Source organism: Triturus cristatus, chromosome 8, assembly GCF_964204655.1.
Source record: "Triturus cristatus chromosome 8, aTriCri1.1, whole genome shotgun sequence".
NCBI lineage: Eukaryota > Metazoa > Chordata > Amphibia > Caudata > Salamandridae > Triturus > Triturus cristatus.
In genome coordinates, this window is record NC_140591.1 from 253,284,633 (window position 1) to 253,309,644 (window position 25,012).

At 44.5% G+C, this 25,012-nt stretch overlaps 1 protein-coding gene across 1 annotated transcript in view; it reads left to right on the forward strand.

Annotated features, from left to right (window-relative positions):
* DYNC2H1 (dynein cytoplasmic 2 heavy chain 1) overlaps positions 1 to 25,012 on the forward strand; it is a 1,714,832-nt gene that overhangs the window by 1,388,324 nt on the left and 301,496 nt on the right. Inside the window, exon 83 of the mRNA XM_085621461.1 lies at positions 8,735 to 8,839. Coding sequence (XP_085477587.1) covers positions 8,735 to 8,839 — 105 coding nt within the window. The remainder of the gene's footprint in view (positions 1 to 8,734; positions 8,840 to 25,012) is intronic.

Below are 25,012 nucleotides of genomic sequence, written 5' to 3' on the forward strand. Positions count from 1 at the left end.
TCAGCATTGCTGGACAAGAGACCGCTGGAGTCATACTAAGAATAATCGGCCACTCGCTGTAGTTTGACATTGTCAATGGAGATGTACCTGTTATCCTTGCGACCAGGAAGGTACTAAAGCACGATAAGAGGGGCCGAACTCCTCCTTGTTCTCCACCTTCTCACGGACCAGGTCACCAACTCGAGGTAGTCAGCCGACTACCGGAATCTGAAGCTCAGCATCAGTCGTGGAGGGCAAGTGTTCCTTTGCAAGACCGTCTCTGGTCTCTTGTAGATTCTATAATACAGCACAGTGATCATCTACGTCAAAGGGTGCGGCTGACAACGCCATGTTTAGACCATCAAGGTCTGGAACAAACATCTTTATGCCAAAGAGCATTTCGTATGGGGTCCGCCCACCCAGAGACATTCTAGGGAGATTATTAAGTGCACGTTGAATGCTATACAAATGGGCCAACCGGTTCCTGCCAGTACCTAAACCCCTAGCTGTCAAGGATTGCTTTAAGTCACGGTTCATTCGCTCCACAACACTATTGCCCTTAGGCCGGTATGGAGATGAAAATTTGACTTGGACCCCCAAAGATCTCATGGCTTCTTTGTACGCCTTAGAGGCAAATGCAGGACCTTGGTCAGAAAATTCCCACAAATTCCCACAAAGACACGCAAATCCCTGATGACAGTTCAAGCATCAGCACTTCGTTGTTGCCATTCCCAAAGAAAACGTGTGCACAAATCCACTGCAAATAAGATGTACTTATACGCAGTATCAGAGGAGAAAGGACCGCAGTGATCTAAATAAACGCAACCAAGTGGTTTATTAGAAATGTACAACTGTGTTTGTGCTGGACGCGCAGCAGTCGAAGGTTTAATCTGCTGGCAGATGTCACAATTAAGAACATAGCGGTACAAAAGAGGGTGGTGATGGACAGAGCATCAGAACCAATCAAATACTCACACCCAGTCAACAGATTTGGGTTTGATCCATCACCGGTATGCTCAGACGTGAGTCCCTTACTCACTTTGCCACTGGATTCAAGCAAGCCTGGCTGAAGACGGCTGAAATGCCAGAAACCGGTCCTAGGAAGCTTGTTTCCGGTCCAGGGAAGGCATGGCTTGGCAGTTCGGGCTGGACTGTTCCCATGAGGCACAGGGTCAGACTGATTTGCATATGGCCATGTCTGACCTGGGGTGGCAGAGTGGGCTAAAGAACGGTGATGGATCAAACCCAGATCTGTTGACTGGGTGCGAGTGTTTGATTGGTTCTGATGCTCCGTCCATCACCACCCCCTTTTGTACCGCTTTGTTCGCCATAAGTTGGCAGGGTATGCTCAGACGTGAGTCCCTTGCTCACTTTGCCACTGGATTCAAGCAAGCCTGGCTGAAGACGGCTGAAATGCCAGAAACCGGTCCTAGGAAGCTTGTTTCCGGTCCAGGGAAGGCATGGCTTGGCAGTTTGGGCTGGACTGTTCTCATGAGGCACAGGGTCAGACTGATTTGCATATGGCCATGTCTGAACTGGGGTGGCAGAGTGGGCTAAAGAACGGTGATGGATCAAACCCAGATCTGTTGACTGGGTGCGAGTGTTTGATTGGTTCTGATGCTCCGTCCATCACCACCCCCTTTTGTACCGCTTTGTTCGCCATAAATTGGCAGGGTATGCTCAGACGTGAGTCCCTTGCTCACTTTGCCACTGGATTCAAGCAAGCCTGGCTGAAGACGGCTGAAATGCCAGAAACCGGTCCTAGGAAGCTTGTTTCCGGACCAGGGAAGGCATGGCTTGGCAGTTCGGGCTGGACTGTTCCCATGAGGCACAGGGTCAGACTGATTTGCATATGGCCATGTCTGAACTGGGGTGGCAGAGTGGACTAAAGAACGGTGATGGATCAAACCCAGATCTGTTGACTGGGTGTGAGTGTTTGATTGGTTCTGATGCTCCATCCATCACCACCCCCTTTTGTACAATTAAGAAGATAAGCACAAGTCTGTTTATACAATCCGCGCCACCAGTAACGTTGTTGTAAGAGAGTAACAGTCGCTGAAACGCCGGCATGCGCAGAAATCATACCTTCGTGAGCTGCTGTTATCAAGGAAAGTCTGCAGTCCGCGTTGGGAATCAATCTGTCGCCAACGTCGTTAATTCTTACATAGGGACCATTATCTGGACTTAAATGATAAGAGTTTTTAGAAGGGAAACCTCTAGGGTAATTACTTCCCTTCTCTGTTGCAGCAATAGCTGCCAAGATGTCATCATCAATCTTACTTTTTGATCTTGTAACCGCTGCTACAAGATATGTTGCCACTGCTGTTTTCGCTGCTTCGTCAGCTAAGCTGTTTCCGACAGCGTGGACACCAACTCGCTGGTGCCCAAGAGTATGAATTACATTCACGAGAGGCAGATTCTGTTTAAGTTCTGCTACTCAAACCCAAAGCATTTTATGCTTGATTGTGCTACCTTTGAAATGATGATATTCATTTTGAGACCAAAAGAATAAATTGTCGTTAAAAGACTGAACACAGTAAAAGGAGTCACTCACTATAAGAGTAGTAACTCCAGTGTCAGCAAACTCCAGCGTGAGCACCAGAGCACGTAGCTCTGCCAACTGGGCGGTACAATCACCCAATGACTGCGTGTGCACGACATCAGATTTGAATTCACCATTCATGAAAGTACAAAGCCACTATCGTGCGGGCCGCTGAATAAGCATGCTTAGATTCTGTTGCCGGTTGCGCCGAACCGTCAATGTAAATGACACAATGGTAATCCTCAAGCGGGCGCAATGACAGAGGAGCTGGATGAACAATTTCATACTGCAAGTTCTCCTGAGTCTGCAATGAGGCATAAAAGATGTAGGTGACATCCGGCGAAGTCAAGGAAGTGGCCCATTGTATCCAACGTGGATGCAAAGCTTTAGAATTAGGTACACTGGCTTTTGTCACTGCCTCTAGGGCCGGATACTATGTGACACCCAACATGCGTTTCCCCTGCGACAGCGCTCTCTCTTTCAGGATCGCCATCTGCACAGCAGTCAAACTTTCTCAACAGTGGAAAAGCGCATTTCAGCCGAAGTGTACAAGTGCGATTTGTAAGCAATGGGGACTGTGTCACCCTCATTGTACGTTAAGTACGTGAAACCCACTGCACAAGGCACTATTCTTATTACCAAGTTAGTGTGGGTATCACGTGTCAGTAAGTATTTCGAAGCAAGAAGATCTGCCTGCAAAGATTGCAAGATAGCTGAATGTTCTGGCAGCCAGCTTGATTTGGAAAAATTAGGTTGTGCCAAGGCATATAGCGGCTTGATACGCTGGGTATAATCGGGAATATAAGTACGCCCGAAATTAAAAAAACCCTGCAAAGATTGTAGCTTCTTCAGTGTTGTCGGAGCACGAAAACATGCGCACTTCTCCAGGAAGTGAGGGGCTAATCCTCGGCCTTCGTTGTTGAGTTCATAGCTCAAAAACAACACTGCATACTCTGCAATGTGTGACTTTGCAAAGTTGAATTTGTAACCGAAGTCCGCAAACATGACAATGATGCGGTCAACGTGACACAGATGCTGCCATAATTTGTCGTCTGTGAGATAGATATCATTAACATACGAGTACATATCAGGGTCAATGCTCTCTAACAGAGAGGCTACACGTGCCGCAAAAACACCTGGACTGTTCTTGTAGCCCATGGCTAATCTTTTAAGCTGTTTTTGTTTGCCGCCAGAAGTAAAAGCTGTCCACTGACTACTAATCGAGGACAGATTATGGCTATAAAAGCCATTAGAGATGTCAAGTGTCGTCTTAAACCTTTTCCTCACAAGACTATCAACTAGGGCAGAACTGTGGGTAGTCTGTACAGAACAGGTCCGACAATGAGAGCTCAAATGCTGGTAATCCAAAACTAGGCGGTACGACCCATCAGGTTTAGTTACAGTGAATAGAGGATTATTCATCGGTGACACACATGTTTCAATAACACCTTGATATTCCAATTGGTCAAGGATTTCTGCGACGTGAGATCTAGCTTCGCGACGCATGGGAAATTGGGGTTGCGGCTGAGGCATGGACTGTAATGGAATCTCATGACTAGGTGACAACTTATCCCACCCAACCTGAGTACGGTACAACGCCGGAGCAAGTACCTGAGCCCACTCTTCTGCAAAGTTCTGAGCCCGATCCTTCGGCACAGTGTGCGCGAAAGATGGGGGAATTACCTCCTCCCCTTATGGAGTGGCTAAAACGAAAGCTTGGGGCCAGTCTGCCTCTGCCAACAGAATGTCATATGTAGAGGTCAGATTCTCCCAAAAATCCCTCTTATGGTACGTTGTATGTCACCTTCTATTAAAAGGACTATGTCATATAGTCTGTCAGGGGGAGCCACCCTAGTATCAGCAGTCTCTACAGTAATAAATCTGTCAGTTGCTGTCACCTCCAGAAATGGCCAGTGCTTGCCGCACTACTGTAACCTATGCTGCGCTTTCGAACAGCGTTAGTGCCCATGTCAGGTTCTGAAGCTGCGTTCTCACTATCTGTGGCATACCTCGCTGTTAGTGCAGCAACTTTCTTCTTTTGAAACAGAGGTCGCTGGCGTGCAAAGTCGTCCTGCTTGCCTTTACCGTCAGTCTGGCGGGGCTGGTCACGTCATTGTTGGGCATCCTGACCTTTGCCATGTTCTCCTCCACCGGACTGTGAGACCGATGTTTTCTGTGAAGAACGAAGAGAACGTTGTTCTGAAACCTGAAATCTATCAGGTGACCTAATCCTAGTGCGATCGTGCAAATCATACGTGCGCTCAGTAGTCGACTGGCCAGGCGACGCGGGACGAGACCCCTGTCTCTCTTGCTGCTTTCCCTGTTTTTTAGCTTTCCAATTTTGTTTTAGAAAAGCTGGACGTTCGTCTTTAGAAGACGTGCCTATCTCAGTTTGCGGTTGTGCAGTTGTTGTCTGAACAGAAGGCTTAATCCCTAAACTATTGCGGCCAGTGGTTCTATACACCTCCGCAATAATCGTAGGTAACTCGCTGGGTTTATCGACGTCGTCGACGAGGCGCAGTGCATTCGACACTTGAAAGTTAACCGCATCTCCCTTGACATTACCAATGATGAGCGTGGCAACTACGTCGAACACGCCGACAAGCCTCATTCCTAACTCGACCGCCGCCTCCGGACCGTGTTGATCTTGAACACGTTTAATCACGGAGGGCAGTACGGCCATAGATGGGGTGCCGAAGCACTTCGAGTAGACTGCCGCAAATACTTTACCCCAGTTATCGCAATCAGCTACCTCTGGGACTAAGTCTTTCTGCAAACTAATTGTGAGTATCCTGTGTTTTTCCACAGGCGTAGAATTCAGAAAAACTGCTTCCATCTGGTCAAATTTCTCAGCAAGCCAATAAGGCATATCGTCCTTATTCTGGGGGTGCTTGCCCATTACCGAATTAACCATGACGGGACTAATAGTAATCTCGACCGGGCCAGCTGGTTGCCCCTCAACAACAGGTGCCCCTACCTGGACATTGCGTGAAACGTATTGCACTAAAGCCCGATGTACCGTAATCAGAGCGGTATGGAGTTGACGTAACTCATCCACCTTGGCATGCAAATTACGTAGATGTGGTGTGAACCCAGCCAGTACTGGCCAAGTGGCCGCTGGAATGGACAAGGGGCCCAAACGAACCGGTGTGGGGGATGGCGCCATTGAACCAAACACGATGCTGCCAAGCGGAAACAGGAATTATCTGCTTCCTATATGGCGTATAATTCGGCGGGACTGCCGTAGGAGTGTAAGAGTGAAACGTACCATCGTCCGCATTCACCGCCGGCACGGTAACCCAAGAGTAAAACAACTCATAGGGATATGATGCATCGGCACTCACTACAAAGATAATAGACATCCCATCATCAGGCACCCCGAACTGCATCAAATGACGCCGGAGAGGTCCACGGCTATGCGCCGCAATAGCGACTTCAGCCATAAGGACACAGCGAAGAAAAACAATTTATATTAACTGTAGCACAAAAAGGGTATAAGACAAAACAAAACCTTTTTAATTCTCAAGCTTGAGAGAACCTATATATTAACTAAGAAGGTAGGTTTAAACTGTCACACCCGTCAACCAGAAACAAGAGTGAGGGTATTGTGGACTAATATAAGCACTACTAAGGCGTCTCAATCATAAGACCAAAACGTTAGGTGCGCCTTGTTGCAGGGATTCCGCTCATGCACAGAACTATGCGCAGGAAACCAGGACCTCAGTGAATTGTGGTGTACCAAAAACCCACCTCAGTACCCAGAACCCCTATCCGACTAGCATCAGTGTCTCATTCGTTCTCCGTATCATCTCAAAGCTACCAATGATTAGACAACCCAGAACAAGCAACTTAGAATACTCTCAGGAATGGTGGGAATCAGAAACACCTTTTCGTTATTATACCCATTCCACAACAAGAGTAATCAGAGACACAGTAAAGTTTAAAATATTTATTTTTAACTACGTGCTCTAAGATGCAGTACTTTGGCTAACATAAGCAGAAAAATGATTAAAAACAAAACCATCAGCATTGTTACAATACCATAGAAAATGAAGGGAGAAATCATGTTATAAACGATAGTGGAATATAGCCACCCTCCCTTCACAAGAAAGCTAGTATTATGAAACTAATGGAAGGTCTCTAGGTTTGAATGGGGAACCCCATACCGCAAATATCAGCTTAGGTGAATCACTTCTCAGGATCAGCTCTGCTCTGTGTCTGGAAAAGGTCTTCTCCAAAGTGTCTGAATCATGCATGCAAAATGCAATATTAAAGGCACCTGAGTTTCGGATATTTGCAGCTATGTGCGTGTTATGGCTAGAGCGTGGGCCGATCAGCAGGAATTCAAAAGCATACATTGTTATTTGACCTTGACGGCTTCTGCACAGTGTTCAGACTAAGGTCGTGGTGCACGTCTAGGGATGTGAACATGTGAAGAAAAAGCAAGCAAGCAGTTTTTCCTATAATAACAGCTACCTGCAGTGTTGTGTGCAAAAGCAGAAAAAATCTAAGACGCTTATGCTAACATAGCAATGTGTGTACATGGAACTCCGTCTCCACTACAAGACCTTCTACCCTACCCCATCCTACAAAACTGTTGCATCAGTTGGATTCCAGGCAGGTGGTTAATTACTACCTGGACCGTACCAAGGATTTTCGATTAGATGAACAGCTCTTTGTCCGGTAGTGTGGTGCCAAACAAAGTAAGGCGATGCAAAAGAGGACTCTCTCATGATGGATCATCCTCTGCATCGAGAGCTGTTATGCCTAAGCCAAGAAAGATCCTCCAGAAGGGATCAGATCACATTTAACCAGGGCTAAGTTGATAACTTCTGCATTTACCAGAGGGGGTACCAACTGTTGAAATTTGTAAGACAGTAACATGGGTGTCCTTTCACACCTTCGCTAAACATTCATGCCTGGTTTCAGAGGTGCACAGGGACAGACATTTTACCAGGTTTGTTCTGCAAGATTCTGTCATCTAACCATCCATCAACCATCCTCCTGGATAGGGTATTGCTATTAAATCTATTTTATAGGTGAGGAATCTACAGAATAAAAAGTGGTAAAGTTATAGATCCCAAATCATATATTTTGTTTACACTACTAGATCAATGTCAAATTGGCCTCTCGCCCCAAAGGCTTTGAAAATGCAGCTGGAAACTGATGTCATTGCGCCGACGTGGATTCCTTATGGCTTTGGTGATACTGCCTGTCACCACTTCTGGCGCTGACCAAGACTGGAGCCCCCCTGCTGGTCGACTTGAGAGCTTTAAAGTTTTGGTGCCTGGGGTTGTTCTACGGGTGAGGAATCTGAAGGCAGATAGAGTATCCGCTAGAAAGATCATAACTGCGGGTAAGTAACTTTTTCTTATAGCCCATACTGAGAGTGGAGATGCCTTCATATCCGCCTTAGTGGATCCACCTTGGTATTTACGCTGTGAATAATCTACTAGATTGGCACTGCTGTATTAAATGTGTGTACACTATTAATTTCAAATATAACCGACTCAGACATGTGAATGTGGTGTGAACCAGCAGTAAATGGTGCTTGGTGAACTTGTATTCCATGCAAATAATTATTCTTCTATCGCTTGTAGATTGTTGCTGTAAAACTGCTTATTTCTTCCCCACTTTGAGTTTTCCCCTCACACACTTGCTGGGTCTGAAGGCTCAAGATGGTGTTTAGCCAGGACTGCCAGCATTCTGCAAAGAGCAAGGAGTAGTTGGGACTAGTCAGGCAACTGTTCTCTACCCTAAATATTCTCCCCATGAGTCAACGTCCCTCTGCCAGAGCCAGGGACCAGAAGAGATGTGGCCAGGCACAGACTGATATAATCAGACTTACTATTGCAATTACAGATTGTCACTGCTGATGCCATGGCAGATGGAGAGTGACAATAACACTATCTGTGTCGAGCCTGCCCTCTGATGTATCTTTGGAGCGATAAAATATAGAACCCGTTATTGCTTTGTTTTAAAGGGGTGCTGAAAGTGCCTCCCAATAATTACGTTAAAGGCCTGCTCATTGAACAACATATATTGTGAACTAGTGAAATATTAGCAGCTGAAATGTTTCCTCATATGTGACAAAATATTGACCTCTGTTGTCTCTCATTCGTTTCCATGGACATTAGGTTTAGCAAGTTGTATTTTAAAAACCCAAGTGTGGAGTTAATTATTGTTTTAAAATCTATCTCTCTGTGTTTGTAGGACTACAGGAATGTTATTGAAGGGCTACCTGAAGATGACAAACCTGCATTCTTTGGTTTACCAGCCAATATTGCTCGATCATCCCAACGCATGATTAGTTCCCAGGTAAGTTTAAAAGGTGATATAATAAACGACTATGATATCAGTTTGATGACGTGTCAGAAAGGTGGCGTACTCTGTATGCTGGCACGCATTCAGCACAATTAATGGAAATATAGACGTGTGTTTGGCCTCCCTTGCTAGGACCTGATCTAAGGTTGTGCATCCGAATCTGTGCCTTGGAGTGGCTGCCAGCCAAGTCAGTATCGACGCTACTTACATCGTTGGAGGGAGGATTGTACATCATTCCTTGTTGCTTCTTGCTGCAGTGTGGTAGCAGTGGCTGGATGATATCTGTGGCTGGAGTCAGTCATTGTTGATCACCGATACCGCCTATTTGGATGTGTGAAAGCACAATAAGGCATATATGTGGTGCCTGCATAAGTATTTTGGTTATGCGTAGCTGTACAAGTGAAATCAGTTGTGAGACTATTAATTTACTGCAGATTTGACAGTCTGTGTAATAACTTCTTACTTAGTTTGCAGGTAGAGGCTGGACGGCACCAAGTGTATGTCTGTATAGTATGCTTGTGGCTTTAGTTCCTAAGTCATGAATGTGTGTGCGGCATTTGTTTTACATCTTTACGAGTAGCCGTGCCATTCGGACGACATATTCAATCACGTCCCTCTAAAATGGCGACGTCATGGGCTGTGCTGCGATGCTAGGTTGTGTTTCCACCATCTTTGGAATGCTTGTCATCCATCAAACTCTTGCTTGTCAATTCTTTCATAATGTTCCGATAATATAAGAAGAGGAGATTTATGTAATCTCCCGGTGTTTTTTTTAATTGCTTTTTTTGCTAAACTTATTTCTTTCAAAAGGCCCTTGCATGTTTTAATTCAGTAAAATGTTGTTTCTGATTTTCTGCCATATTTCCTTATCACAAGACAATTGCATCTATTTTAGTGTACATTTTTTTTATCTTTATACATACATCAGGTGTCTCCCATTTTATGAACTGCTTTACCTCAAGGAAGATATGTGCAGTCTGAATATTATGTACAACAGCAGACAAATAGCCCACAATGATTAGTTCCCCTGAATTAACGAGCTATTATACCTCACATTTCCAAATGTGTAATCTTGGTAGATAAACGCAGCAAACACGATTAACGCATATGTTTTTTCTCCTTTACCGAAAGCTCAGGATTCCAAATGAGCCCGGAGGTAGTGGTGATTGCCTCCACTTATTGTCACCCTCACTACTTCCATCACCCCAGTATAGCCCTCAGCCAGCTCTAGGACAGTTGCGCTATGTGGCACACAGCGTTAGTCTGTCGGGAATTTATACGGAGCGTTACACGTGTGTGAAGCATTACCGTATGACATGTTCAGTTGGCTCTATCCGAGCAATGAAAATGAGCACCACTGCCCCTTTATTGGGTAGTAGAAGACCGCCAGATATGCGATGCAGTGGGCATCTCTTTCACCTCTGCACCCCGGTTCACTGCCCCTGCTGCACTAACGGCAGCTATCCCGCTGGTGTTAGGTGTTCAGAGTCTATAAACTGCTTTTAACGAGTATGACCTAAAGTACAAAGTTTACCCACACGTTTAAAAGCAAAGCTCTACAGGGGCTACACCCCTTCTGACTATCACCCACATGTAAAAAGTAACTTCACACTGTAATAAGTTTTCTGTTACATCTCCTAAGACTAATATTACCAAAACCAATTGGTCTGGTGTCATATGCGAGCCTTTGGTCTTTGTCAATGCTTGTTGTATTTTGCCATGGTTTTCATAAAACATTGTTGTGGGAGATACCAGGCCTTTGTCAACGGTAAGAAGAAAAAAAAGGAAAATGTTTTCCTTGGTCGCGAAAAGCGCATTTTTCCATAGTAGTGCATGGCACTGAAAGGAACTACTTTTTTGTGCGGTTGTGCTTCCTGTGATAGGGAAAAGGCCATCACTCACAGTGAAGTTAGCCTACAGTTGAAGTGAGCTGACACATTGACCTATGCTCTATGGTTCAGTGGGTGAAAGAAAAATGTGAATGATAAAGCTACTGACCAACGGATGAAAAGGGCGGCCTGAAAGCCCACTGCAAGTAAGTACATTATTATATATATTTATATAGGCCATCTCATCTCTACAAATACGTACATATCTTCAGTTGTTACCCATTATCTCAAACCAGCTGAATTGTCTTCGTCAGTGATGAGCTGTATGTTACCTCAGAATGCAAACCTTCTACTCTGCAGTCAGCTATAATGGTGAAGAGCACCATGCATATGATTCATTGTAGTGACTTTCAAAAAGTGAGCCAGTGGCATGTAGTTGGCAAACTGCATCAGCATATTCTATCTGCAGTTCTAGCCCACCTACAAAAAAACTTTACCACTACATTAATCTGCATGCATGACAAGGTGGCCATTGGTTTGACCATGCGGCAATGATCTTTTTTAAGCAAATAGATTGTGTGCCATGTTGAAACATGGAGGAGCTAGCTCCATCAAGAATACAGGTAGAGCATGTTTCAATTAGGCATCGCGGATGGCAAAGAAACATATACTGCGTGCAGCACCGTCAACAGAGAATTGATGGGGAGAGATGAACTGGGAATAGGAGACACAAGTTGTAGGAAAGTAGGATCTGCTTTCATGGTTACCCCCGCCGCTTTTGGTGTCTGTGTGTTCTGACTGTAAGTTGCTGGAATCCTGCTAATCAGGACCCCAGCATCTGTGCTCGCTCTCCTAAAATGGCTTTGGTAAGTACTTTTGCACCTCCCCAATTGGAAACTGGTGTACCCTTCTAAGTCCCTAGTATATGGTACTGAGGTACCCAGGGGTCTCCCATGGGCTGCAGCATGTATTGTTCCACCCATGGAAGTCCGCTTAAATTCAGACTACAGGCATGCCCTTGCAGCCTGTGCAATTTGTTGCTAGCACCACTTACAACACATATACGTTAACCCTGGGCGGGTAACTCCGCTCTGCCAACGGAGTTTGCATATTTTTGCCTACTCCGCACTCCGTTCCATATGCAGAGTTTAAGCCAAACTCCCATCCGTGGTGGAGCGGAGTTAGCCAGCCCCTCCACCCTCTAAAATTAATTCAAAATTAAAAAAGACGGAACTTACCAGCATGTGCTCCTCTGCCTGGTCGCTCTCCTTCCTGCTCCTCGCCATCCTTCTTCTATGAAAAAACACCACGTTGTGCGTCTTGCGTAAGTGCCTTCTTTTTTAATTTTTAATTAATTTGGGAGGGGGAAGGGAGCCTATTTCCACTGAGTTTTTTCAAACACCATGGAAATACGCGTAGCGGCACTACGACCTGCTACACCCAGGCTTAATATATGTTTCCTTATATCTGAGGTCACTACACTTAAAACCTATTAGTCACACCTAAGGCAGGCATTTCAATCCTGAAGGCAGGGTGCTAGGTTATAAGTGTGAGGGTGCCCTCCATGAGCAGGACACTCCCTACAAACCCCGGAGTCGATTCTCCAGGCTTTGTAAGTGCGGTCAGAACAGATGTAAACAAGCTTAGTTATTGTGATGAAATTCTGGTTTCCCACCCACCCAGGAAGCTCCAAAGCTAACTTTGACTTAACCTTGTTTTCTATTTGCTTTTGAAACCAATATAAATCATTCTGATGACCATGTGCGCTGGAGGCAGTGGTAGGAGGAATGAGAAATTGGAACCCCCATAAGCTATTGTACTCGCAGTGTAACTTTGGGTCCCTCATTAGCAGGTAGAATACATGATTAAAGGGTAACCTGTTGTTGCAGGGATTCTGCTCATGCACAGAACTATGCGCAGGAAACCAGGACCTCAGTGAATTGTGGTGTACCAAAAACTCACCTCAGAACCCAGAACCCCTATCCGACCAGCATCAGTGTCCCATTCGTTATCCGTATCATCACGGAGGTCCCAATGCATAGACAACCCAGAACAAGAGACTTAGAGTACTCTCAGGAATGGTGGGAATCAGAAATACCTGTTCGTAATTATTCTCATATCAGTCCATAACAAGAGTAATCAGAGACACGGTAAAGTTTAAAAGGTTTATTTTATAAACTACGTGTCCTAAGATGCAGTACTTTGGCTAACATAAGCAGACAAATGATTAAAATCAAAACCATCAGCATTGTTACAATACCATAGAAAATGAAAGGAGTAATCATAGTATAAATGACAATGGAGTGCAGCCACCTTCCTTTCGCTAGTAAACTAGTATTATTAGACTAGTAGAAGGTCTCTAGGCTTGAATGAGGAACCCCATACCGTAAAGATCAGCTTAGTGGAATCACATCACAGGATCAGGTGTACTCTGCTCCTGGGAAAGCTCTTCTTCCGAATGTGTGTAAAGCATGCAGTCTGAAATATTAAAAGCACTCGACTTTCAGGTATTTGCAGCTGCGTGCGTGTTATGGTTAAATAGTGGGCCGATCAACCTGAACTCAAAAACATGCATTGTCTGGCGACCCAGACTGTTTCTTTACACATTGTTCAGACCAAGGTCGTAGCGCACGTTTAGGGATGTGAACAACAGACAGTTCTCATGTGAAGAAAAAGGCGAGCAGGCAGTTTTCAAATAATAACATGTATCTACAGTGTCGTGAGCAAAGGCAGCAAAAGTGGGAAGAGGGCTTTCTAACATCTAACGCGCTTACACCAACATAGCAATGTATGTATCTAAATCGCAGCCCTCACTACACTGCATGTCTATGTCTAGCAAAACTTGATGCTCTGTGGTAACACTATATGAACTTGTTCTGGCAGGGTGAAATTCAAATCTTGGTATTCGTTTCTTTAGTTTTTATTCCCTATTTTTTCTTGCGGAGCACAGAAATATCATCTTCGTCCTCTATAAACTTATAATGGACTGGCTGTGATTGAGTGTGTCTCTTTAAAAAGGTAATTTCAAGTGTACAATGAGCTGCGGTCTAATGGCCTTTTTCAGAGGTTGCCTTTTGCACGTTTTCATCAAAATGTTTTCAAGGACGACTTTCTCATTTTGTGAATTTATTGCAATGGTCAATTGGTCGCGTTAGATGTGAAGGACAGGGCGAAATGAAGTGTTTATGGTACCTCGCTTCATAGAAGTATGCTGGAATTGTTTCAGCGCTGATCTCCGATATAAAATAAAGGTGTTTCTCTTTGACTGATTGTAGTAGTACATGCAAGTAAACGGTGCACCATAAGTCTGAGTACTGCCCGCAACACACGGTCATTTATATGTTTTATCTGTGGAAATTAGTGAGTATTTACAACCTGAAATACTTGCAAAGTGCTAACGGGCCACATATTGATGTTTGAATTTGCCTGTCTTAAAGCTATATGCTTTTTCTTGTGTTTGAGTAAGAACGTTTTCAGGTGACATATTTTCTCATCAATTGTAATTTTTCAGCTTAAAATGTAAATATGTTTGCAGTTGTTATTTGAGGTCTTTTGATGTCAAAATTACTTTGTAGATTATCATTATTTAGCTACTGCAGTAGTCTGCCCAGTGCATTCCTTCCCCGGTGCTGCTAATGTAGGGAATGGGGAATCATTGATTAAAGTTTTCAGATGTTTGTGCATCTTCAAAGAGGCTTGGTTAAAAAAAAAGAACGAATCCAAATAACACTTAAGCTACCATGTTAAATCACAGTGGTCACTTTCTGGGGTTCTTAGCGTTCTTAATAGTTGCAGGAAACTCTCCTTGTGTTACTTGGAAAGGAGAAAATGTTTATTATATTTATGTCACGATAGTTTTTGTACATAGGAACCTGTCTTTTGACATCCTCCCTTGAAATTTACTTTGGCGTTTGGTCATTTTCAGTTGTTCTTTATTTTGTTGTTGCCTTGTCTCCAGTTCTCTGGCATTCAAGTCTGTATTAGAAAGGCGAGTTTAAGTTATCTCCTGGTATAACGAATACTATTAGAGAAGATTATTTTCCTTTAAAACATTTTCAGGTGCCTGATTATTACTTAAGCCCAACGCTTGCTAGGTTTAGGGAGCCTGTTAATCTGCGTCTTCCTGGATCGAACTCCACGAGTAGTGTTTGCTTGCAACAGTTAGCAGCCCCGTATGAAATCCTAAACATTCTCAGAGTGGGATGACCCTCTTTAGATGTGGAAGGTACTATGTTTGATTCTTTCTTTCCAAAACCTTAGACAGGAAGTGTAGAATTCTGAAAGACAATCCTTCCTTCGTTGTCTGATATGCACTATTGGAGCCAGTGGTATTGAAAGTGTCAGCCACGTTATGTATTTATTGACAGGGTCATTATGAAACTGGTGAGAAATTGGGTTGTTGGTTTAGTGGGGTGTTAACACAGCTGCAGGACCTGTGAAGGTGAACCACAAAAGTCACAAGAAAAATAGAATACATTTTAATAAATGATCTGACACTAAAACAACAAAAATCTAATCAGTAGAACAAAAGTTATGAATTTTTAAAGTTTAAGGTAAAAAAGATCAAAGAGCCAACTGTGGACATCTAGTCGCGTAAGACCGAGTCATAGTCGACAAATATGGTCGACTGCTATGGAGCGAGAGTTGGATACAAAAAGTGGATTGGACCCGGTATGCGCTAACATTCAGAATTAGAAGAAATTTTAAAGAGATTTCAACAATAAAATCCCTGAGAAGATAGAAGAGCAGCAGGGCAATGAGCAGGTGGTGTCCGAGGAGGGGGCAATGTTGTCAGGGAGCCCCTGGACTAAACTGCTGTGAAGATTTCTTCATTCAGAGTTAGGGTCTGATTTATACTTTGGTGGAGAGGGTACTCCATCGCTGCTGCGATGGAGTTCCCTCCCCACTAATATAGTGGTCACCCGCCAAATTTTATTGTGTGTTGACCGTATGTTTGGCCACTGCGGAGACTACTATGTCTCCGCCATGGCCAAACTAGCTACATGTATGCCCACCCAATTTAGATAGATGGACATGTAGTCATCCCATTTTGGGATTTTCTTTTTGAAAATAATATTGTTTCTACAGGGCATCGTCCTTCTAACGCAGCTCTGTAAATTGAACAGACAGTAAATTAAATTGACAGGAACCGCCGTGATGGCGACTCATTCAATGCCTTTATAAATGACTGCCTATTAAGTGGTCATTTAAAAATCTCGAGGACAGATTATTCTCAGCCTGGCAAATGTAAAGTCCTCCATCAGCCCAATGGAGAATACTCCACCAGAATATAAATCTGGCCCTTAGTTTCTTTTTTGAAAGTTGAAAATCTCAAGTGGGACGAGGCTGGAGGCTGTAGCTGACAAGAGTTCTATGAGGCTGGATAGCCCTTTGGTGAAGGACCACTGAACAGGATTTGCTGCTGTGGAGAAAAACGTGGCAGGAGCTGCCATGAAGCTAGGCTGACTGGCAATGCATCTCGAGCGAATAGACGAGCAGGTTGGTCCCAGTCTCCTCTTGGTTCTAAAAGCAGTTTTTAGCCAACATTTGTTTTAGTCCAAAGTTTTGGATTTGGGGGATTTGGACACCTCTAACATCACAACCAAGGGTCTAGGACTGGAGGGGCACCACTTGGGGGGTTAGGACTCACTCAGACTGGGTCCAAGTGCAGGTTCAAGTTCATTGGAACTTCTTCTGTCACTGAGGCGCTGATCAAGATGCCAGCTCTTGCAGTCACTCTGGTAGTCTTGGATTGAAGCAGTGGAATTGGGCTCAAGTCACAGGGCATGCCTCTGAGGGTTTAAGGCAGGCACTAGGCAGCAAAGCAGACCTTCCAGGTGCAGCAAAGCAGTCTGTGGAGTACACAGCAGGCCACTGAAGCAGGCAGTCCTCTGAGAGTCTTTTCCCAAGTCCGGAAAGTGAACTGAAGAGTGGGTCTGAGGGTCCTATTATTATACATGGTGCCTTCTTTGAAGTTGAAGAAGATTCTAGAGAATTCCTTTTGAAATGCTTAAAATGTCCAGCCTCCCCTGCCCTGGCTCCAAGTTGGCTGTATGAACAATGCAGGTTGATATCCTTTGTGTGAAGGCAGGGCACAGTCTTTTCTTTTGCAAGTGGTGCTGTGCCCAGCTCCACCCCTTCACCCTGCCAGTGGTGTCCCATCCAGGCACACCTCATTCTTCTATTGTGTTGCTGTCTGGGAGGAATAAGCAAAGTCCAACTACACCCAGTCGTGACGAAGGAACAGGCTGCAGGCACCAAATAGTTAGGGTAGGAAAATGCCAACTTTATATAAGTGGCATTTTCAAAATTGTAACTTAAAATCCGCCTTTACCATTAAAAGGGGATTTAAATTACAATTTCCCAGACACCCAATATGAAATGTTTACCTGTTCCCAATCAAACGTTAGCTCTTATTAAATGTAATAAGGCAAGCAAATGTTATCTTATGGAAGAGGTAGACCCTACAGCAGTGAAAAATAAATGTAGGAGTTTTTTCACTACCAGACCTGTAAAACGTAAAATTACATGTTAAACCTTTCAATAAAAATGCACCCTGCCCTACGGGTTACCGAGGGCCTACCTTAGAGGTGACTTATATGCAATGAAAGGGGCGTATAAGGTTTGGCAAGGGAGTTACATTGCCAAGTCGATTAGGCAGTTCAAAACTGCATCCAGGCTGCAATGACAGACCTAGGACATGTTTTAAGGGGCTACTCAAGTAGCTTGCACAATAAGTGCTTCAGGCCTATTTGTAGCATTTAATTTATAGGGTGTGGGTATATGGTATACCTCTTTACTAGGGACTTATAAGTAAATTGAATATAAAAATCAGGTGTAAGCCAATTTTACCATGTTTTAGGGAGTGAGCACAAGCATTTTAACACTGGTTAGCAGTGGAACAGTGCACAGAGTCCAACAAAAAAAAAATTCGCTCGTAGGCGAGGACATTGTTTTTTAAACTTCTTTTATCCTGCAAACTGCCCTGGAGGAGCTGACTGCCCATAGCTCAAGGCGCTACTCTTCGCATAAGGTACAATCACTGTTGGGACTGCGAGGACCAGTGTGCTTTGCCACATCATTACTCACCGCACCTGGGTCCTCTTCCCGGCTCCACCTCTCTCGGCTACATAACGCCTCGCGGCCCCCGCTTCGCGGGAGCCGCTCGTAGGCGAGGACATTGTTTTTTAAACTTCTTTTATCCTGCAAACTGCCCTGGAGGAGCTGACTGCCCATAGCTCAAGGCGCTACTCTTCGCATAAGGTACAATCACTGTTGGGACTGCGAGGACCAGTGTGCTTTGCCACATCATTACTCACCGCACCTGGGTCCTCTTCATGGCTCCACCCTTTCTCCACGTCCATTTAAGTCACGCCCAGTCTCGCGTGAGCTGGACGTGTGTGGGGCGCAGTCCGGGGCGAAGCCCGGGCAAAGGGCGGGCCCGTTTAAGCCCGTTCAAGCACGGACAAGACCGGACCGGGCCTCTCCCCTTGGCTTTCTTCGCGTTCATAATGCAATCAATGGTTACGCGGAAGAAAACTTTGCCGTCATCCCCGATGGTCCCAGGTACATTGGATCATTTTCTTATTAGGGCCAATTCTGTGGTCAATAATGAGCTAAATATATTAGAAAGACGCCTCTCTGAGGGTATTGAAAGTACCAGAAGATCTTCTCTAGGTCTACTTGCATCTGCTAGATCCCCTGAGGACATGAACAATTCTCATATTGCTTTAATGGACAGTATTGATCAAACGATTGACTCGGTCTTGCAGGAGCTCAGGATTAGTATATCCTCACGGCGAGATTCGCTCCAGCCCATTCCCGAGTGTTCATCTGTCCCTTTATCTGAATGTGTTTTAGTTGGGGGGAGTGAAGTAAAGTCAATAGCAGTGCAAGGTGCACGGGAGGGAGCTGTACCTAAAAGGAAATGTGTAAGGAAGCTTAAGGGTGGGAAAAAGGCTAGAATAGATACTACTCGTAATGCTCCAGTAGAGGCCGTACCTGTGGTACCTACAAGGCCAATTGTAACCTCTATTGTAACACCCACCCTAATCTGCGAACAAGTACTTTCCCAGCCTCCCTTCTCTACTTCCGGCGAGGGAATGGGAGGAATGAAAGATTGCTTAATTAGCACTCTAATAAATGCTCTGAAAGATTTTTTGGATCCCTTAATGGTTAGATTTGACTCCATTAATGTTAGACTAAAAGAAATAGAAACGGCTACAGGGGTCATTACTAATTGTTTGAGGACCAATGGCATGATTTGTCCTCAAATTGAAAGTGCAAAACATTTGAATTTGGTTGATCCCCTGTTCCCGACTACTTCTAATTCTGCTGGTTTGTCTGAATCTATAGGAGCAAGTCAAACAATTCCAATAGGTGCACCCTCATAACCCCCAAACTTATCACTCTCCACTGCCGTCACGTCCTCACTACCACAGAATCAATTATCTTACCCTGCAAGGTCCCCCAATCTCGCTCCTAAACTAGACTTAACTAAAGTAGGGAATATCCCCAATGACAATGGGGGTATTGGCAATAAAGACCTGGGTAATTTAAGACGGAAAAATGTCGTGAACCTAGCTCCCGAGGCAGCTCCTTATGTAATAGTCTTGACCGGAGTGCCTGTGCTTGCTAACCCTGACCTGGAAACCCACGATTCTCTAAAAAATAAAGTTACTAGCTGGTTGAATACCCACAGGCCTCTCCCTCCATCTATGACAGCTGATGTTCTGATGGTTAGGAGGATCAACTGGCTGGGAAATACCATGAAGCAAAGTAAGGGTGATTGCGTTGTGGTGAATTTTAAAAACCCCAAGATTGTGTCATATATTCTCAACTGGAGGGGGAACCAGGGAGTTTCACTTATTCAACCTCTTCCATTATCCTTCTTCTATCCTCCATGCAACACCTATGCTCACCCAGGGAATGCTGATGATTGGATAAGTGTGGGACCAAATTCTCACAGTAGAAAGCATAGCAACTCTAGGTACAACCAGTCCACCTTGCATGACTATTCCTGTTATAATAGGTTTAGCTGCCTCGAGGAGGTCGATTGACTGCAAGGTGAGAATGCCCCTCTCGGGGTCGAGGGAGAGCTTTACTGTCCACTACTGAAGTCGGCAGTTTCCTCCCCCGACACCGGTCATTCTGGACAAATCCCCATTTTAATTGATGAAGCCATATCTGGAAATTCCCTTGATACTCCCAGTGGCCGACTTATTTTAAAAATTCTCTCCTGGAACATAGCTGGGCTTTCCAATAAGCTCAATTGCCCTGAATGGGGCTCATTCATAGACCTGCATGATATATGCTATTTCCAAGAGACATGGGCCAGGGAAGATTATCATCGTGAGGGGTTTGCATAATTTTTTGTTCCGGCTAAGTGGGAAGGAAAGGGTCGACCCTCAGGGGGGTCTAATAATCTGGGTTGCGACACATTTGGGTTGCAGTGCCACTGTTCTGGATACAGGGTCTGACGATGTGCAGGGTATACTCTTGAAATGGCGGTCTGGCTTACATTTGGCCTTGATCAACGTATATTCAAGACCGGTTAGTTTTTTTGCAGAATCAGGGGTCATTGAAGTGTTATCCACTGTATCGTCTAGAATTCCTGAGGGTACTCTCTTAGTGGTGGCTGGAGATTTTAACTCTCATTTTGAACCACTTGAGGGGCTGCTGGATGCTATAAATCAGGAGGAGGACGACCTATGGAAAATTCCACCTGTGGTAGGACCTACTGTAAGATCTTTGACGCCATTGGCTGTACAAATTACCTCTTTAGTGTTGGCTCATTCTATTAGAGCATGTAATGGGCGAACAAAATCCGACAATCCCTCTAAGCCTACCTTTAATAAACTTGGTAGAGAGGCCCGACTCGATTATATCTTTGTCCAATGTAAGGAATGGAATCGAGTTCAGGATTTTATGGTGCTCCCTAGGGGAGAGAGCGACCATGATCCCCTGATCTTGGATTTCATGTTACCAGGTTTGGGCAAGGATGAACCTTTATTGCAATCGGATAACACTAATACTCTCGTTCTTTCCAATAATAGACGTAGGGTAAAATGGGCTAAATTAGCTAGCAACCCAGATGATTTATCTAAAGTCTATGCTAGCGTTAGCCCAGTTTTGGAAGAAATGGCCGTCCTTATTGAGCATCAACATCTGTCTGATTACAACGGAAAAATTGCCGAACTCAATAACGCTCTATTTTCTAGTTTAACAGATATTTTGAACCCTCCAGCTCCCTGCAGGAGAAGGCCATGTAGGAAGCACCCGTATAATAGGGCGTGTAGATTGGCAAAGACAGAATTGATGAATGCATTAAAAGATAATGATAGCAGAGATGTTATTCGGCAAAGGAGACAAGCCTATCGATATCTCATTCACCACGCTAAGCTTGAGTGGGGAAATGAGAATTGGGTCACCCTAACAACTGCTTTAGCGGATAGGGACTCGCGCAGGTTCTGGCAGATTGTGACTACTGGATCAGCAGAGCCGGATCCTGCAGTCAACCCGAACATTGCTCCAGAAGTTTGGGAAGACCACTTTAGTCTTCTGTATAAGGGTGACTCTCCCAGTACAGAGCCCCTTTGGGGTGATCTGCCGTTGTGTGATGTTCCAGAGATAGACTTGATTAGTTTTACTCTTCCTGAGGTACAGGGTCCCCGGAGACTTATATAAACATGAACCTAGAGTCTGGGCACCCTACCTCTTAACAATATTTAATGCAATTTCTATGGGTATGCCGGTTCCCCATACTTGGTTGGGTGCGGAGGTGGTCCCTATTTTTAAGAAGGGGTCGCCTCTCCTCCCAGCCAATTATAGGTCTATCAGCCTGATAGATGTAGCCCAGAAACTCTTTGCCAGGTTGATTTTAGATCGTCTTTTAGATTGGATTGAGGAGTTTGAGATCCTGAGCCACTACCAGGCTGGTTTTAGAAAGAGTGTATCGACTACTGATCAGATTTTTAGATTGAATATGGTATTTTGGAAGACGGTTAAGGTAGAGGGCTGTTCCCTTTATACCGTCTTTGTTGATCTGCGTGCAGCCTTTGATCTGGTGCCGCGCATGAAGCTATGAGTTGTCTTACGGGACCTAGGAATTCCACCCTCCTTATTGGATATTATAATACGACTTCAGAGTGATAACTTTGCTATGGTCAGGTGTGGGAGAGAAGGTAATCTGTCATCCAGCTTCCCCGTCAACAGGGGGGTCAGGCAGGGTTGTGTCTTGGCACCAACCCTGTTTTGTCTCTATGTAAATGGAGTCATCTCCCATTTGAACGCGGTCCCTAATAAAGACGCTCCAAAGCTCGCCGGTACGGGGATTTCGGCGATTATGTTCGCCGATGATACCCTGTTACTTGCTAAGTCCCCAATGGGTATCCAGCGAGTTTTGGACGGTTTTGTCTCCTTTTGTCATGATCAGGGGCTGGAAATAAGTACGGCTAAAACAAAGTTTATGATTTTTAATCCCCCAAAAACATCTAGCCCCAATCCGGTTATTGACGGTGTCAGTTTGGAAAGAGTTCAGATGTTTGAGTATTTGGGAGTGACCGTGAATGAGAATTTGGTCTGGACTCAACATCAGATTAAATCCCAACTAAAGTTAATGCAAAAAACTGGGGGGATCATTAAACTTTGGAACAAATCTCATATAAAACCTATTGGTCCGCCACTTGAGATTTACAAAATGCAGGCTAGAGGGGCAGTAATTTATGGCGCCGAGTTGTGGGGACACAATTGTGCCCAAGCAATCGTGGCCACGGAAAATAAATTCCTTTGGAATTTATTATCCCTTCCGACTAGTTCTCCCCTTCTCCCTCTTAGGCTAGATCTAGGAATAAGATCCATAAAGGAGGAATTAGGTCTAAAGCCCCTAACTTTCTGGAGGCGTTTATGGGCAACACCTGAACTTACTATTTATAGGCAAGAATTCTCAGAACTATTAAAATATCCAATTATTCAAAAACTCCCATGGCTAAAATATATAAAGGAAGAGTTTGACAGGTTGGGCTGTTCTCTTTTGTGGACAAATCCAGAAGAGGCTTGCAGAACCATATCCCGTAAAGACCTGGTCAGTATGTATCATGAAAGCAATCAGTCTGCGTGGTTAGTGACTGATAAACTGGGCTCAATGACAAGTTCATTTTTATCAATGAAAGATTCTTATAAGTTGGAGACAGTGTTGAACGACATCAATCCCACAGGTCTCAGGAAATTATTTCTCCAATGGAGATACAATTCCCTTCCAATTAGATCTCTTACGAGCAGATGGCACCCACCAACTATTTTAAATTGTCCTGTCTGCACTGAGAAACTAGAAAACGATATTCATGTAATGTTTTTCTGTCCCTCGTACATGAAGCCCGGGAAAAAGTGGATTGTCCCCCTATGTAAAAAATGGGGATTTAGGAAACATCTGGATGCTTATCGAATACTAAAATCTGATTTATCTCCACTAACTGTTTTTGCTGTTAGTAAATTCCTAGCTGCAACGTGGAATATCAGAAGAAGATCAATGGTATAATGAGATCATCCCTGTTGTATATGATCATCCAAACGTTGGATGACTTTCTTAGTGGATATTCTTTTCAGGCAACACCGTAATTTGAATTTCTTGGTCAACATTGTTTTGAAGGTGTATTTTTTGTACATTGGAAATGGTCAATGTTCTGTTTTATTATTGTATGTTTTTCTTTTGTGACTCTGTGTAGTCGAAATAAAGAAATAAAAAAAAAAAAAAAATCAGCAAAAATAGGAGGGTTGAAGGCAAAAGGTTTGGGGGTAACCTTGCAGAGAGGGCCAAATCCAACATAATCTTTGGTGATGGGGTCTTACTATACCAAACAAACACTTCCATGGGAATTATTTAAGTAATGATAGGTTAATAGGCAGTGCAAAGTCATGTAGATCTACACACAAATCAAGAACACAATTCCGTCTCGTAATATCTCTGTTTAGACCATGGCTGAAACATTTTATTTTAGCTCAGTAAATGAATAAGTATAATATATTAGACAATACATTGTGTTACAAGCATTGGCAAAGCCAGTAGGTTTTATCTTTAAAGGCAAGTGCCGATCTATTGTCTTTGCCCATGGTTGTGTGTTTGTGGTATGAACATGTGTTGCAACACATATACACCCATGGTTCACTACGCATGCAGGTACAACCACAGCGGTAACCTTGTAGACCATTTCAAGATGGCCACCGTGTGCACACATGCATGCGAATATGTTATGATGCATTTGCGACCATTTTTCGTTTTACCATTTCAACATAGTTGACGGCTTGTTGGAATGGTAAAGTGAGCATTTTTTTTAAGTACAATGGAGCTTTTGAAAATGAAGCCGACTGGGTCATGAAATATAAAAAACAAAAAATTAAAAAATAATGGGGCATATGCATCAACCAAACTAATACCGATTCCTTAATAGCGAAAAATAAGGAATCGCCATTAAGGAATCGGTAATTGGCATGCATCAACAGATTCGGTAAAATTTAGCGATTTCTTAAAAATCGCTAAATTTACCGATTCCTTAATAGCGGGGCACGCAAACGGCCCCACTAGCAAATAGCGAGTTCGGTAATACCGATTTGGCTAATAGCGAGTTCGGTAATACCGAATTAGCAATTACCGAATCGGTAATAGCGAAATCGCAAATTGCCGCGTCGCTCCGGGAACAGGCTGATGACATCACCAACCAGGAAATACTGCTGCCCCACCCACATAGCCTCGACAGAGGAGCAGACAGGAGCTGGAAAGAAGGACAGGCTGTGCAGAGTGAGGCCACACAGATTCTGCCAGTCACAGCACACATCCATCATGTCGCAGGAAGTGCCATCCAGCGCTGAATCTGCACGCAAGCGCAAGAAGAAGTTTTCGGACAGGGAGCTGGAGTACCTCATCGAGGGAGTGTCCAGCAAACACGACCGCCTCTTTGGCAAGCTGTCCCTCAAGGTGCCTGAGACCGAGAAGCGGCGCATCTGGCAGCGCATCCGTGAGAGGGTCAATGCGGTTGGCGTCACTAGCCGCAGCATCGACGACCTGAAAAAACAGTGGTATGACCTCCGGAAGCGCGCAAAAGAGAGGATTGCTGAGAGGCTCCGGGAGGCAAGAAGGACTGGAGGCGGAACAAGCACTGCACCATCCAACACAGCCCTGGAGGACCTCGTGGAAGGGACGATAGAGCGGGAAGCCGTCGTGGGGGTGATCCAGATGGATACGTCCGGCGCAGCCACAAGTGCCCAAGGTAAGATGCATGCCTGTGCCACACCCAGCATAGCGTAAATCCATACCCATGCCCCCAGCCCAATCTCACTGTGTCTG